The sequence below is a fragment of the Taurulus bubalis genome (assembly GCF_910589615.1).
Source record: "Taurulus bubalis genome assembly, chromosome: 2".
In the NCBI taxonomy this organism is placed as follows: Eukaryota; Metazoa; Chordata; class Actinopteri; order Perciformes; family Cottidae; genus Taurulus; species Taurulus bubalis.
This window is the reverse complement of record NC_136590.1, coordinates 38,040,816-38,058,060: the sequence shown is the minus strand read 5'-3', so window position 1 is coordinate 38,058,060 and position 17,245 is coordinate 38,040,816. Positions and strand designations below refer to the sequence as shown.

At 41.8% G+C, this 17,245-nt stretch overlaps 1 protein-coding gene across 1 annotated transcript in view; it reads right to left on the bottom strand.

Moving 5' to 3' along the window:
- Positions 1 to 11,851: 11,851 nt before the first annotated feature.
- The window catches only part of pcdh1a (protocadherin 1a), a gene marked incomplete at its 3' end in the record, with an annotated part of 74,729 nt that continues 69,335 nt past the window's right edge, over positions 11,852 to 17,245 (bottom strand). The window contains exon 4 of the mRNA XM_079237402.1: positions 11,852 to 12,222. Within this exon, the coding sequence (XP_079093528.1) occupies positions 11,852 to 12,222 (371 nt within the window). The remainder of the gene's footprint in view (positions 12,223 to 17,245) is intronic.

The following is a 17,245-nucleotide window of genomic DNA, read 5'->3' as shown; positions in this document are numbered from 1 at the left end:
ACCAAGTGCACTTCTCAAGAGTACTTATTCACTTACCGCAAACGTCCTGTAATGATGATTCACTTACATTTACTTCATCAATTTTAATGCTGTAATAACATCGTCAGTTAATCAAAGTAAAAATGTCGGGCAGTAATATAAATTGCTGAGTGTGATCAGACTTAAAGACTTGTAGCCGTCATTCCTTCCACTTATATTTCTGATATTAATCATTTATATAGAAATGGCCTTGAACGGATGAGCAAAAAAAAAAAAAACTGCTCAGAGTTTCGCTCTACGGTACTTGAAATTGTAGTGCACACACGAGGATGCAGATTTGGATTGATCACTCAGGCATTTTTCTCTGCCTGTGAAATAACCGTGACAATGTCTGGAACATTGTTTTGCTTTTTCAAGCACAGAGCAAGCTTGAAAAAGCATCGGAGTAACAAGGCATCGTCTGATCCGTTGCATTTGTATTCACGTAACTAAAAGACATGAATTTTTGAAGTCATTCATCGGTATGGGAACCATAGTGCAGGCTTTTAGAAGCATAGCTCACAGGTGCATGTTGTATTATAGAGAGCAGATGCAGTTTGAAGAAACATTGCGGTTTGAAAGTGTGTAATTGGAGACTGCATTTCCAGACAGCCATCCCTGCCGCTGGTTTTATTCTAATTGCCAGCAGCAACGCACTTAATGAAGCGAGTGGTGAAGAGTGTGGGTAAAAGAGTGAGAGTGACCAGGTTTCCACGGCAACAGCTGCGGTAGCCGAGTAGTGTTTTCATCTTAAGGAAAGGGCTACAGGAGAGCAGTGTTTCCCTGCAGTGCTTCCTGCAGCTCTAAAATAACTATATTTATACGCTAATAGATATATTGGTGGTAATAGTGCAAAATGTAGCTGAGAAATGTCTGCAAACCTGTAGAGCGAGGCCTCTGCAACCCACCAGAGGAACTATTCCCTCACCAACCCTCAGGATCAGACGTGTTTAGGCCCCTGCTGAAGCACAATAGTGCACCGCCTTTAAAAGTAGCTCTGCAGGGGGACAGCTTTGCAAAGCTTTCTGTCTTAAGGTCTGAACCTAGAAACAGGTTAGTCATATCAATGCCAGTTTTAAGGAATCCAGAGTGTCCTTTTGCACTACTTCAACCACATGGGGCCCATGATGGATCATCAGTGGCCATGCAGTACAGTTGTGCAGACTGACGCAATTGCTGCAACTAAATATCATGTTTGAGGTTTCTTTGGCGCTCTCCAGCCTCAGGTCGCGTTCAGGTTTGGTTATTTTCAAATATCATTTTTAAGAAAAGCGCTCTCCCTTTCTTTTTGCCAATGGTCTGCATCTATGTGTGTCATGTGTTCCAAGTAGGACACACTATGCCCAGCAGGAAAAGAGAAAGAGAGGCAGAGCGTAGCCGATGTGTTGCGTTAGCCTAACGGTCAGTAATGGATGAAATAAAGTAAAAATGTAGCTAAAGGGAGTGTCTCAAAATTCCCAATGATTCAGGGAAGGCTTCTTTACTGTAGGAACATCATGACCTCGCATGATCCACGATGTATGACTATGCACAGAACTGTCCAGCTGGAGGAGAGGATCAGAGAGAGCTCTCAAACCTGCCTCATACTTGACAGTCAGTCTGTGCGTTCCAAAATAAACCTATGTAAGAATTCTGCCACAGCTACAGTTTATTTAAGGTACAGTTAAGCCGTGTTAATTTTACCACCTGGTTTTAATACAGTTTTAGTCTTGATGATTAGTTTTGCGTGGATTTTTGTCTGCCTTAATCCACAAAAAACTGACATTGTATGTTTTGCCACTTCCTGTCTAATTCTCAGTGGATTGTATGAATTTAGTCCATGACTCGTTTGACACGACACTGAGTTCAAGATGCATCTGAAGAGATTCCACAGATGCATGCAGGTCGTTGGATAAGGCATAGCATTTAAACAGTCAATCATTTGACAACTCGTCCATCTTTCAGTTTATCATTTCCTTTTTAGTCGTTGATGAAAAAACACATTTCTTCATCGTTCTTGAGTTCAATGCTTATTTGTTTTATTTAGTTTTACCGACATGTTTTTGGCCGGGAAAAAAAAGGTCATCAATAAATATGCTTCATCGTAGTTTCTACTGATGAAATTAACATCATGACGATTCATTGAAGAGCCTGAGTTTGACATTCACCCTGTTAAAAACTTAAAAACATTGGCACACTTGATGCCAACCTACTGTACTACACTGTAAAAAATATATATGATCCGTAAAACTGAATTATAAGTCAGGCTGCGCATGAGATATGTACGGAGTGATTGATTCAATTTAACATCTTCAATTCATCATCTTCCTGGCCCATCTTTATTGCATTGTCAATTACCACATGGTCTCTCTTGCCCAATTCTAGGTGACTCCCCTGAATAGCAAAACACTTCCATGAGTCAAAAAGCAGATAATAACCATAATACTGAGACAGCATATCCCTCAAGTAAGGGTCTCCAGCAGAACATAGACACATTAATAATTGATAGATAGAAAGCCAGGCCTGCACGGCAATTCTGTGAAGCCCAGCACCTGCCACAGGAGAAATTTCTAGCAGCAAATAGGTCTTGAAGGTGCCAGTTATGTCATCTTTCACTACAACAGTAAAGTGAAATGCCGAGCAGGTCTAATAGAGTAATGAATTAGAAAATGGAGCCCCTTACCCTGAGTTAAAATTCAATGGAGAGCAGAAATGCTGTAATACCTCAGTACCAATCTAACCAGTGTTACAGAGGTAACACAATATCTGTCAATTCTAATAATACAATTTAAAAAAAAAAGCTGACAAAAGCCTTTTAAAACTTTACTACTTTAACAATTAAGCCTTTGACCAAGTAGCCCAGCACACTACTTAACCTCTTGTAGGATATATAACTGCATCCCCAGTCTACCAGTCACTCTCCTGCAGTTCAGCATGCAGCAGCTTGGACTGGAGTAGATGATGAATGCACAGCAGGGGTCCAGGTTATGTCCAGGGTTACATGCTATTGATAATATTGGCTTCCCCTCACTCCCAGTGAGGCAGGGCAGGCTCAAACTAGCAGTAAGTTAAGCATGGCATCAGAGCTGATAAAGTCAGTAAAGTTACTCATGCAGGTTCCTTTTACAAGATGTGAATCGGAAGAGAGCCATGGAGTGCACGATAGCTCTTCAAGCTCTTGAAATTCTTGAAATTCTTGAACCTCCACTCTGCTGTTTGGAGGTGAGAGAGAGGGAAACAAATTATGTGATCTGCAGTTTTCAATTAGTGACTATTATTAGTGAGTAGTTCACATAGGGGAACAAGGAAACAAGTAACAGTGATGGATGATAAAGTTGTCCCGACAGCACATACAAACAGAGACTACAACGAGCAACTTTAGACAAAGTATGTTTTGTATAGCGGAAATAACCTAGAATACTGTATTCAAGTAAAAAATAGATTTATTTGTTCCACTCTCACAGTGAGGGGAGTGGTTGGCAGAACAAAACATACAAAGAAATAAGAGATGGGATATTAGAATTTAGAGTTTGAAAAGAAAAGAAGAAAAAATAAATATATGAACACACATACATAAAGCAACTAAAAGTTTGGAGATATTCATTGCTGGCCTCTGCCGTACTTGAGGAGATGTTCTCCAAAGTTGATAAAAGCAACATTTTGTATAATTTGTTGAAGCTTTTTTTTTAATCTTGTTGGAATCCTGGGTTGAACAGTTATGTAATATTGTTTTTAAAACATTGCTGGCATTTTATGGAGGACCTGACAAATGCCAATTGTGTGATATCTAGTTCTTGCATTTTTGTCGTATCTAACAACAATCTATTCAAAATAATTGTGTCGTAGTTGTAAAAATGAATTTATTATTTGACATTACGGTCAATTATAATTGTTATCTCCTCAGTTTATTATGATTTTCCTCTGTGGGAGTTGTAGCACAAGTATTTTCTCACTGTTTGATTTCCAGTTCCAGGTTTCAATATATTGAATTCTTCAAATTATTTTTCTTCTTCTTGTGAGATGAGAAATTATTTTCTCCCTGTATTACTGTTGTTGCAGTTCCCCAAAGTACCGTTGGCGAGCTGTTCGAGAAAATCATTTGTGTCCATGAAGGATGCCCACTTACCTGAAGAAGCTGTCAAAGTGTGGATCTCTGAGGAGGGAAACATTACAGCGCCATCTGGAAGTCTGTATGTGGAGAACTAAGGAGATAGGGGCATGGTCATTATTACAATTGAAGGGATCGGTGTATCAATGATGATGTCCTGTAAAACTGACTTGTAGTGAGGGGAAAGTCAATGCTGGAGACTGAGTGAAGTGACAGTGAGAAATATGAATATTCATCTACTGTTGGATTATTTATACACCAACTGTCGCTAAGTCCTAACTCCGCCATGTACTGGTTTATTGTCTCAGTGGATTGCAATTTCCTGCTAGTTGCTGTGGATCGGTCTATTGTTGGGTTAAGAACTGTGTTCAAATCTCCTCCAGTGATGATTTTAAACTCTCTGAAAAGGATGTGAATAAAATTGGGTCATCCATGTTGGGTCCAAAACTATTTGCAGTGGTGTTGATTGGTATGTTAATGACAATGTATGCCCTCTGTGTCTGCAATGGGTGTATTTCCATTGACTGTTATCTACAGTTGTTGGAGGTTTAACTGTGAGTTCCTTGAAGTAGTCATCTATCAGGGTTACATTTCTTTAACTGGATAAATATTACATATATGTTAACATGGGAGCCAATCCCACGTATGTTCCATCTTAGGAATTTAAGTGGGGTAATGATTGATTGTCCTGGTGAGTTTTTGCCATGAGTAATATGTGTCTGTGTCTGATTATGCAGGCTTATTATGTTGAATGTAAGTCTGTATGTCTGTGTGTGAGGTTTAGCAGTTCTTACTTTAACATGCTGTCAGACATTATCATAATGGCAGCTGAGAGCAACAGACAGAATACCAGCAACTAAACCGAATCAAACCCACACAACAAACGGTACATGCACATAGATATGACTTTGAAGGGTTGCTGTTCACATGGGAGGTTGCCTTGTCACAGTCACTGATGGGTAGGCGTAACGTAATGTGCAAGAGAAGCCAGTCTGTGGTATTGTGGTCACAGTAAAGCTTTCCTTCGATGTATCATTTGTGCAAAATCAAATTTGAGTGTTGGTTGTTTAATCAGCCATTTTCTTGACGTGGGAACTAGTCATTAAATCCATATTCAGTACCTTATTCTTCCTTTTTGTTTTGTTTGACGTTTTGTGACAAGCTAATCCTGTCCGTTGCTGACAGATTTAAGGACACTGGCGTCAGTTATGGGTTGTCACCAAATCGCTCTTGTCTGTGGATGACTTCTTCTTCTGCTTGTTTAGGATGACTGAAGTTTTGCAGTGGAGTGACAAAGGTACAGTAAGTACCCTATTTCCTCCGATATGCGTTAAAAGTGTTGGTGATATATCGGAACACTGAAATGCCCTAATTGTTCTCAAAAGTTTAAGAATTATAAGTTGTTTGAAAAATGGTCAATCTCAATGCGCAATCAGCTTGAATTCGGTGACAGGGTGCTACCATGATGGATCTCACCTGTGTGTTAGTTATTGCAATGCTCACTGCCGTGTCCTGTCAATATATCTGATGAGCTGATGTTTTGGTATGTCTCATATTGCACTTGTGTGTGAGTAATGCAACATATCTGCTGGTACGAGGCAGACTTTTTAAGTGCACCTGTGCACTCTAATTCATTCAAATATATCTCCTATACACTTTTTAGAGGTATTGCTTAAACTATATTTTAGGCTGTAATTAGTGCAGCCCAGTAACTAAGTAGCTCCATAATTGTCCACCACTGCAAATCCAGTCCGTCCAAAAATATAAATATAACGTATATTTATACTTCGATTGACGTATGTGTTGCTGTCCCTTTTGCAGTGGCTGCTGCTTGTCTCAACATCATTTAGGAGGGTGAGAGACCTTCGCTCTCTCGGTCCGCTCAATTCACAAACTCATCAGGCCGGATGGAGCTGTGCCAAGCTGAGGCAGAACCATAAAAGCAAAGGGCGGTCTCTTAAGTCCAGGGTGGTCCACTCGGATGCTTTTCACTCCAGAAAAACATGCATCATAAGTATTCCCCACGCTTGCCAAGCATGTTATGTGAAAGAACAGGTGCGCAGCGACGCACAGCATGCTCTTTGTCCGCTACGCTGTCAGAGGGGCTGGTAAGGGGGCTGGGCGATGGCATTTCACGGGCCTGTGTGGAGGAGATCGAGGTCGGCATCCTCCGAGGTCTCTTTTTAATGTCGGTTCTGAACTCCGGTTCGAGTGAACTATACGCTGTTTCTTCCGGCTGGCCTATCCTCACATTTCTCCGTGACTTGATGTATTGTTGAGCTGAATGTGATGTTGCATTTGGCGTGTATTCACTTCGTATTGAAAATCTTAACAAGATCCAATTAACTGTGATGAGCCATTTTCTTTGTGAAACCATTTTATACCCAATGTCACTTTATGCCACTGTTCACTGAGATAATGCAAAACAATTATTGACTTCACAGAAATCTTTATGTAACAAAGACATACATTGGCTGGAGTCTTATCCATAATGCTCACTGGCAGCCATGGCTGAGGACAATGTGCCTAATGAGTGTAGATTAACAGGCTTATACAAGGGAGATTGTTGCCTTTTATCTATGTCCAGAAGAATAAATACCGTTAACTCTGTATATGCCAGTTCTGTCAGACAGTCCCGTGGTTTCAGGGTTCCTATAGCATAAGTTTGATCTTTGAACCACATATAATGTAGGTATAGTAGACCAAGTGATCCAATGTTACAGGGCAGTGAAAGGCAATTTCAAGGTCCTCAGTGCTGCATATCCAACACCTTTGAACTATCTCACCCTGCATGGCTGCAGGGATGGCAGTTGGTGGATCCACCACTCTCCTCCAGACTGAAAAATCTCAACAGCTATCAGGTGGGATTGCCCTGCAATTTTGTACGTTGACATTTATGGTGTCCAGAAGATGGATCCTAGTGACATTGACGATCGCCTGACTCTTTTCCTCTCTTTTCGCACCAGTGTCTGCTAGATAAATCTTTTGGCATTTGTTCAAGATATTCACCGTCGTTGTGAACCCTGCTGATCCTCTGACTTTTGATCTAGCACTAGCATCGCGTCAAAATGTACTTTTGTCTTATACTTTGTTTTTTTTTACCAATTATGTATAGAAGATACTACAGGTATAAATACTGTATTTATTTAATCTTTCTGGCTCATTCTTCACCTCACACTATATAATATCTCACAAGTGTCTCGACATGATGACCTTTCTGCTTGCACTACCGCTTGTCATCTTCACACTGGATTTTGGAAGTGACCATGAGATGTAGGTACTGCCCACCTGTCTGACTTTAACCTTGACTGACACATCTTTTAGGGTTTAAGAAATGCCATTTTGATAATCCTAGAGGACAAGATATTTTGTGCCTTTTTAATACGCCAAGTGCAAAATCCCTTCTCCTGCAGGAACTGCAAGCAGCAAGAGGTAAACGGCATAGTGGCGTAAGGCGCTATATTCTCTCTGATCATGGGAAAGAGAAGATACTGAAGGACATAATTACCAAAGAGTGACTCAGGACCCGGTCTTGGATAGTGCTTGTGAAAGAGGACTAGAATTGCTTAATCGCTCATGTTACATTACGGTAGTTCACACATTATTAAATAATATACTATCAGTGCAACAATGATTAAGTCAATTAAGTTCACAGCTTATGCGCTAATGATCAAACACAGAAGAAATGCATTGAGCGTGAACATTAGACATAGAAAGAGTTTCGCTTTCACTGAATGCCTCCAACCGAGGATCATTGTCCATTAAATACATTCTATTCTCCCTTTAAGAAAAGGCTCACAGACATATCAAAATTAACATCACAAGACAGTAGTCTTGTAAGCCTGGCACTAAATGTGTAGCAATGGGCAGCTCATCAATGCTTTAAAGAACTGTTTCGTATTAAGCTAAGTGCATGATGGGGACTGTGTACTTCTGGCACATTGTCTTTCTGGTTGAAGTAGTGAACACAGGTCTTGTGACTCCTACTTCAAGCCGTGGGATGCTTTCCTCTCTACATTCTGGGGCTTCCTGACTGAGAAATGAGGCGCTGGTCCCCACATGACAAGAATACTAGTTCTTCTTAATGAGCTTGGGTCCTAGAGTGAAACGCATTATACACAATGTAGCTCCAAGGCTGCAAAACCTCTTATAAAAATGTAACAGCCAAATCCTTGTTTAACACTCAAAAGCGATGAATAATAATAGAAGGCAAAGAAAACACTGACAGCATTCACTTTTTCCCTGAAGTGATTTTATTACAAAGTTCATGAGGACTTACAGTATTACAAGAGAATTTGTCAACATGCGAAAACAGAACGAAGCAGAACACAGGAGTTTAACAAACTGGTAAGATAAGACGATCCACTGTTCACGATAAACATAAAAACTGATGTAAGTCCTCAGGAGGTGAGAGCCGGTGAATGACTACAGTGCAGGCATAGAACGGCCACATTCACACTGACTCAGCAAAGGTCAATCCATCCAAGGCAAGATGTGCACATCTCAAGAAAACATGTTACAATTTGTATATGCCATCGGCTTTTCTCAGAACTTTTAGAAAGCTTCACTTGTATGTACATAAAACTGTACAAAAACATGGCATCACAAGCATTTTATCCTATATAAATATACCAACAATTAGGATAACAACTAGATTCTCTCTCTCGTAAAGACATATTTTCAAGGCAATTGTCTTTGTTCTAGATGAACAGTGAGAAAAACGTGAAATGTTCAGTTAATTTCGGTTCCTTTTGGGATAGGGCCTTTTTGAATATGAACCTGCACTGACATTTCAGAAAGTAAAAGCAAAGAAAAAAGAGTAAACAGTTTCTACCAATTATCTTTGGAATTCATGCTAAAATCACCACCTGCTTGACAGCAGACCCAAGGTTGTGGAGATCTATGTACACGACACCACCAAAAAATTTTTTTTATCTTTTTTTTTTTCTTTTCGCACAACTAGTCAAGAGTCTTTGATTAGTAAGAAAAAAATCCCTTGCCATTTTCAGTACAGTAATTTGTCCATCTGTCCACAGAAATGATCACCATACAATACACACTACAGAGAGGCAAAAGATACTCAAGTGAATTCAACATTAAATCAATGTTAAGTACAAATTAAACATTATTCCACATACTTTTGAGTGTATCTAGGTGCTTCATGAAGTCCTCATACTATAATCAAGGAGAACCATTCTGTGTTTGAGAGAGAAGTAAACACAGTTCATTCAGCATGAGTTCAAAAGAAAGGTCAAACCTGGTGATAAATTGTTCCAGGGGTGAGTAGCAGGAGGTCATTTTTGGCTGGAGTGAAAGAGTCCAACTCATTAAAAAAAGGGCATGGGGGTGGGGGGAAATAAAAGCGGGCCTGTTCTCATTATTTTGCAGAGGACTTAAATCAAACTCCTGTCGTTCCATTCGGAGCAACAACAGATGATCACGACTTATCTGCTGAGAGTTACCCAATTTGTTTCACGTATTGGTGATCAAAGAGACAAATCCAAAGATACCAGATTCACGAAAGCGATAAGTGTACTTAGGCTGCAATCTGGCTAGATTTAACCCAAGAGATAAATCTGGATGCAAAGCAGTTGTGGATCTGAATCGAGTCAAAGCGTTTCGATAGATAAAGTTGTGATTGAGGCTATGTGACATTGGTTTCGTCACTCGTTGCAATCTTTCTCACTTGTCATTAATTCCAGGTCAGTGATCCTACCCACTGCTTTGAGTGCGTGAGGCGGCTAGCCACAGCTCTGAGAGCGGCGCGTGGGGGTTTAATCACAGTGTACCATGGCTGTTGTTTGAATTTTATTTCAGTCGCTAAATGGCTTTGAAAACGGCATAATGTGCTTTCTCCCCCTCAAGGCAGGATAATCACCCACCTTATTTAATCATGGCCATGTCCAGTAATTTCCATATGTTTTCAGTTTAATTATTTTAAACGCAGTTTCCAATGGCAGCATGATGAGGTAAGTGCTGATAAAAATACCCCTTTTAACTGATTGTAGCGCTGCGGGTGGATTTGCATTATCTGGTGGATGCCTTGTCCTGGGGGTGTGCTCACACATGCCCTAGCTCAGGACTCATTACTCACCCTAATTAGGAAATGTCCATTCAAGGCTCTTCCACTCTTACTCAGACACACAATCTCACTATGGAAATACTCTGCAGGGGTGAAAGGTATCTACAAATCTAATCAAATCAATGTTCAAATCAAAGACACCGGCCAGCTCTGCAATGTTGTAAGGCAGGCTAGTGTTGTCATCATTAACACCCAATTACGGACTAAAACACAGTGTCCTTCAGACATATCCTTCAGATTCACTTGGAAATTCTTTGTAAAGATAAATGAAGCCCACGGGCATGCCCTAATTCTTCATTCTCTGTTCAATAGCCAGAAGAGGAAAAATGCCTAATAATTTATTAAGCATGTTGTATAGAGGGGAAATCATAATTAGTAGGAGTTGCAGTCGTATCTGAACCTATGTTTAAACTCAACAATAATCTGCATTTGCAGATACGGTACTCTCGACATCGAACACTCGTGTAGAACATGGACGCGATATTAACATCCGCGCGTGCTCAATATCGCCCCCCCCCCCCCGTGGTTTTCCTTGCTCAAGTGCCCTTTAATGTAAATACCCCTTAATGCATCCATTAGATCTACATATCTTCTTATAGATCATGAGGAGAGAGGACTATGAGCTTCAGGGGAAAGGATTGTGAGAGCCCGTCTGATTGTCACGACAGAGAGGAGCTTTTTAAACTTGTCCACTGGTGTGATTTCATCAATGTCTCACAAGGTTTTATATGAGAAAGCCAATCAGAATGTGCCTCGCGATTGCTTTGCATTTGGTCATTGTTTCTCCGGGGTACTGTGGCCAAGTCAACCGTTTTCATGATGAACCATAGGTCAGAGTGTTGGGACTCAGTGGAGCATGATGTCAGTTTAAATGTTGGCACACGGCTTTCTCCACCAGTGGCAGAGCTCTACATAGAGCGGAGGTAAAGGCCATTCTACTATGATTAGGGGGCGTGTGTGTGTGTGTGTGTGTGTGTGTGTGTGTGTGTGATTGTGAAGAGCGGATAAATGCCTTCCACAAAATCTTTAGCTCCACTTCTGGAGATGGTTTCGATCAAGTTTAAACAGCAGCAGCAAAGAAAAGCTCAAATATGTAAAAATTCTTTTTTTTCTTTTTTTTTTTCTTCATCTTATGCCAGACAAAAATATATGTAGAACACACCATTGAAATGTATTTACAGCACTGTACATTAAGATAGACCGTTTCATTTGATTGTTAGTCAAAAGTGTTATGCCTTCTGATAGGGCCTGACTAGCTGTCTATTAAATGATATATAATAATGGCACAAGAGCACTGATCACAACTTTCAAATTCAAGAGATCACTTCACAGAATGGGACTTGGCTAACTACAACAATAATTAGTCACTACTAAAGTAGCAATTACCATCTGCATTTCCTTTTGATCTGTTAGAATCGTATCCTTCAGGATTTTGTATAAATAAATGAGTGAGTGCATCAATTAACTTTGTGGAATTCTCAATAAATATGCTAATAAATTAATAATTTAAGAAGGAAATGACAAAAAGCAAGTGTTCATGCCAGTGGTTGAATGAGTCACAGCCTATTGTTACCTACAAAACGGGCATTGGCTTTAGCATGTGGACAGCCTGTTTCTCCTCCTGAAGTGGGTGCATCTTTCCTTCATTCAGATAACGATATTCCTCACAGGTAGATTTCTCTTTTTGGAGTGTGGGCAGAAGGGGAGGTGGGCGGGAACTCCGAGGCCACGCTCAGGGGCATCTCCTCTAAGGGGCAGTCCTGACTTGCGTCATGACCGCTGTTGGAATAGGCACTGCGGGAGGGCGGAAGGCGCGACCGGTGCTCTTCGCCACCCAGCCTGGCGCTCCCGTTAGCCAGGCGACCCAGGCTCCCTCTCTCCTGGTAAGGCACGAAGGTGGAGAGTTTCGGGGGGTTCCTGGTCTTGCGTACGGGGGAGGGATGCCCGGGCATCCAGCAGGCGTCCGAGTGGCCCAATTCACTGCACTCGGTTGTACAGTTTCCGGTCATTGCCACATCAGGGAGGGAGCGGATATCTGTGGGCAGGAGGGAGAAAACGGCACCATCAGAAAGAGCTTCAGTGATAAACATCAACATTAATTAACAAATTAAAAAATAAAGTTGTAAAAAGGCATTTGTGAACAGAAATGGTGTCATCCGAAACACGCCATGAGACCCCCCCCCCCCCCCCCCGCCCCCTCCCCCTTGATGTCCTTGCAGCTGTTGCTAAGCAGTCAGCAGCAGTTGCTATGTAGCTGTTGCTATGCACTGTGTAATGAGCGCTACTGTGTGTGTGTGTGTGTGTGTGTGTGTATGTGTGTGTGTGTGTGTGTAGTCCACTAGCTGATGTGATGCATTCGGGAGATGGCGTCCTGTGTCCAAGTCGTTTAGAAGTATCCAACTGCATTTTGTCTGGTATGTTTTGTCATAAATCACTGTATTGTTAACACGTTCAATGCAGGACATGTATTGACCTCTGTAACGTGCAATTTGTATGCTGTAAATGATGCTTCCAGTATGTGTCAACATTAAAACAAGAATGAAGTAAGAATGAAGAAATACGACGGACACACAGGCTGTAGATAAACAGTGTTCGGTTAAAAGGGTGATGGCTAAATTCCTTTGGGCAAAGCCATTGCAGGATGAGTTATTGATTGACAGTGCTGAAATGAGTTCCCTGCCCTTGATTATCATCCATTTTTTATTCAACTGTCCCTAATTAAATAAATGGGTCCACGACCCAGTGACCTCATTTAAACGTACAAGCTGTGAAAGCTCTGAAATGAGTTTGCTTCAATGATCACTCAAGAGTCTGACACGGTTTCTGAGAGCAAAACGGCACCGAAGAACCCATGGATTTGTTTACCAGAAATGTGCAGCTGGCAGCTAATAGACTTGTTAAGCAGCCCACCTGTTGACAAGCTAAACACACAGCCCGGATTGAATGGAAATACCACTCAATTTATCTTAGTTATCCCTTCAGACTCAGACTAGGACAGACAAATCAATGTCTGTGAGGAGGACAGCAGACAACAAAGATCTGTGAGTCTGAGCCGTCAACCCTCGTGTAAACTTTTGATTGCCGTGATGAATGCATTACTGTAAAGCCTCGACGCTGTCTGCGCCGCCAAAGAACAACGTCCATCACGGACGTCTTGTTCTCCGTGGCTACGGGACGTTGTGCTAAGGAGAGTGAATGTATTCGTCGGGAAAGCGGAGGGCCCGATGCCGCGAGCAGGGAGACGTTGCTGCATGCGAATGATGCAACCCAAGAGAGATGACGTATCAGAGGCAGTAGTGAGGGTTCACAACTAGTGGAGCGAATGCCACCTTGACAATAAGCCGATGAGACGCAGCATTGTCAGTATTGACCAGTGGCTATAGATAATTATGCCACAAAATGTCAGACTTTTTGACGCCGGAAAAAGAATTGTGCAACAATTTTAAACTGCTCAATAAAAAGCAGTGGACGGTATTTTCTCTCATTTTCCTTATTTATGTCTAGAATGCTCATTTCCCATGGGTAAGCCATATACAATTGTCCCATTGTTTATTAAAGAATGCATAGCTCAATCTATTCTTGCCGTTAATCTCATTGTTCCAATAATCCGAAACGCAAGATGTTTAGGGTTAATACCTTTACTTTAAAATTGAGCAACGCTCTGCCTTTAGCTCATGTAATTATATCATTATGCTTAAGTGGCAAATTCTGCTCTCTGTTTACAAGGCCAATGTCAATGATTCTTTTCAAATGAATGAACGACACGTTTATGCCTGATTAATAAACCCAACGAAACCGAATTCGGAGCTCAAAGAAAAAGACAAAGCAAGAGTGTGCCTGTGTGCACTGCCTCATGCATGATGATTGGAGTTTCATTTTCTCAGCTCCGCTAAGAGCGCTGTCTGTATGCATCACTGCAGCGAAGTGGACTCTTGATACAAAAGATGTTCATGGGAAGAGAGTTGGGGGAGAGGGTTGAGGAGTACGCTTCTAAGCACAAGCACAGTCGTGCAGGCATCTACTCCAAAAGGATTTCACACTTGATTAAAACCTCTCCACAGCTTCCAGGAGGTTTATGCCACACCAAGAGCCCCAGTGTAAAAGTCTGTGTTGCTCCACGACTAAAAAATCTGTGTGCGGGGGAGGAAGAAAAAGGTACATTTACACATGTTTTTCTTAAAGACTTTTTGTCCCACAGCTGGGCATTTTTCTTACTTTTATAAATAAGACATTGCCAGTGTATGTGTGCATATGAAAAGGCTTATGCACAGAGTACATACAACGGTTAGCCAGCAATGTCCCACATCTGCCCGTTTGATGTGTCATCGCTCATCTAACTCATTCAATCTCACAAAAGGCGGTATAAAAGACATAAAGGTTAACACTGGTTGCCACATCCTCAAGGACTGTCAGGTTGGTAATTGACTTTAGGACGACTGTGTTTTTAGAAAATAAAATTTGGACCTAATGAAATGCCAGCTGAAAGAAAGCATGTAATGCAAAATGATGCCGTGCACTACTGACAGGAATTAAAGCACATTCTGAACCATGCTCATCATAATCAGGGGCCAGAAAATCAACAATGACAGCTAAATATGCCGTCTACCATGCCAAAGTCTTCCATTTTCTTCCCACAGTGCCAAAGCGCATATCGCTCGTCATCAACAGAGAACATAGATGCTCTAATGTCAGCTATTTTAGTCGGCCATTACCTTGTCTGTTGGTGTTTCATCAAAAGGTTATATGGTTGTATTTATAAAGGAGCTTTGACATATTGTCTTTTCTGAAGACAAGTTAACAAATGAGAGGTCTATATTCAACCGCAACTTGTCACGTTGGAGTAATTGTTGCTGCATGCTATCATTAGCGTTCTACAGTGCATGTAATTTCCAGTCCCGCAAGTCAACTCACAAAACATGTAATAATGATGAATTGGTTGTCCCGTGGCATGTGAAAGACTGTGTCATTTGTGAAAGTACATGTTTTTACATTGGCTCGCACTAGAAATCAATACTGATAAATTAGACTTTTGTGTCTGCCTTTAGCTGTGGCTATTAGCCATCTGTAGCTGTGGTGCCCACTTTCAGTGGGGCCGAATTCCGTCTGTTCTGCGCAATCAAAACACACTCCCACACTGAGCTGAAACGACCATTGTGTGAATATTTGGTCGGACATGAGGAAACAAGATGAGTCAACACCGGGGTGAAAGGAGCAGCCAAAGGCACCGTGGGAAAATTGGTATTTTCTCACCCACTCAAGCCTGCTTTCTCCTGTACTGTACCTATACCTGAAATAAGTCTGCTCACAGACTGGAACAAACGCTTTAAACACTATAGTCTTGTATGTCATGGATGGACAGCCAAGGTGGACAATGGAGGACAGATGGGGAAACCATAGCACTATTATGCCAGTGGCTGGAACAAGCTGACTGGATATAGAAAGCTTGTGATTTGGTTTTGAAGAGCAGTGACTCAAAGACATTTATGACTCTCTGCACAGCAGAATTCCTATCCTCTAGACTTGGCGATAGATTGCACCTGTAGCTTTCTCCTTTTTATATTAGGTCAGGCCCATCTGCTTGCTTAAAGCAATATCGTGAAAAAAAAAGGGCGGTGTAAAAAAACCTTCAAGCCACCTTTAGTACCACATCAACGACTCACAGTGAACCTTAGCAGGGCTTCTAAAGGCAGCACCACTGCAGTAGCATAACATGCACTCCACAGTGCAGTCACAGAGTCGGGGTACACAGAGCTTAACCCCACCCACCCCCCGGCTGACAGATACATGTGAGGGGTGGGTTTGCATGCTGCTTGCATCAGGGTGCCAGTGGGAGGTGTTGAGTGTCTGAGGCAGGCTTCCTCATCGTCTGATCCCCTGCCCACGGGCATGGGGGAAGCTGCCTCTTCCTGAGATTTCACACTGCTCCTCTCTGTTTGATTGCAAATGCTGCCTCCCCCCACCGGCTGCTTTCCAGCGTGCGCGGCACACCGCTATGATCGATGGCGAACAAATATGAGAGACCCACAGCTCATAGAGGGATAACGTGGGAAAAACAGCTACTATCGTTTGGGAGGGCTTGAGTGATATTAATGGTATATTTGAGTTCCCTGCAAACAGCTTCTGTGGTAAATGACTAAAATGTTCCAAGAAACCAAAGGAAAAAGAGGAAATATCTCACATCTGAGGAGATATTAGCGTCTGGTGTTGACTATCAGTGTAATAACTGGGTGTGAATGCATTTGGTGGCTGTCACACTCTGTGAAGAAAAACAACAAGAAACCGGGGTTTTGTATTGCATTTCTTTAGCTATGACATGTCAAGTCTTGTTATTCAAGTGTTCAGAACAGTTTCTCACAGTAAGCAGAAGCTACCAAAAAAATAAAAAAAAGTCTTTTTTTTTTGTTTCCTCCAGAGGGGAGCATTTTTAACAGAGAAACTTTGCCACAAGCACGCAAACATAGTGTTGACGTGCACATTTCCTTGCTCATTGTTATGGAATGCAAAAGAACAATGGTGGAGCTTGTACCCTCAGAAGCGCTCTTTCACATCTCACGAGCAAAATTAGAATGCCTCGGCTCGAAGGATTTGTCACCTCACCTATAGAGGAAGTGGCATGTGAGATAAGGCTGCACTTTACCATTTAACTACAATACTGCGGTGGTATTCTGTAGATGGTTGGTGCACATATATTTAATGCAGCGTGCTTTGTGTACAACGGTTCACATACACTGCATCGCCTGCTTTGTTGGAAAAGTTTATTTTCAACGATTTAGAAAAACAGCCTCGTTTCACACCGCCATGGGGATCATTATATCTCTGTTTGGTCTCCAAGTATAAATGGTTTTATCTTTCGGTTTATCAGGTTAATCAGCTCTCGTCTCCACGGAAGATGATGCCGGGATGAGAATTGGTGTTGTGAGTTTTAGGCCCATGCCTCCTTTTATAGATGCTGTGAGGTCTAAATCCTGGCAAACTTCCTCAGCAGGCTAGCCTCTCGCTGACAAAGGCTGATGAGTGGACATGTCGGCCGGAGGCACGTCAGGAGAAGCCGCTGTCGA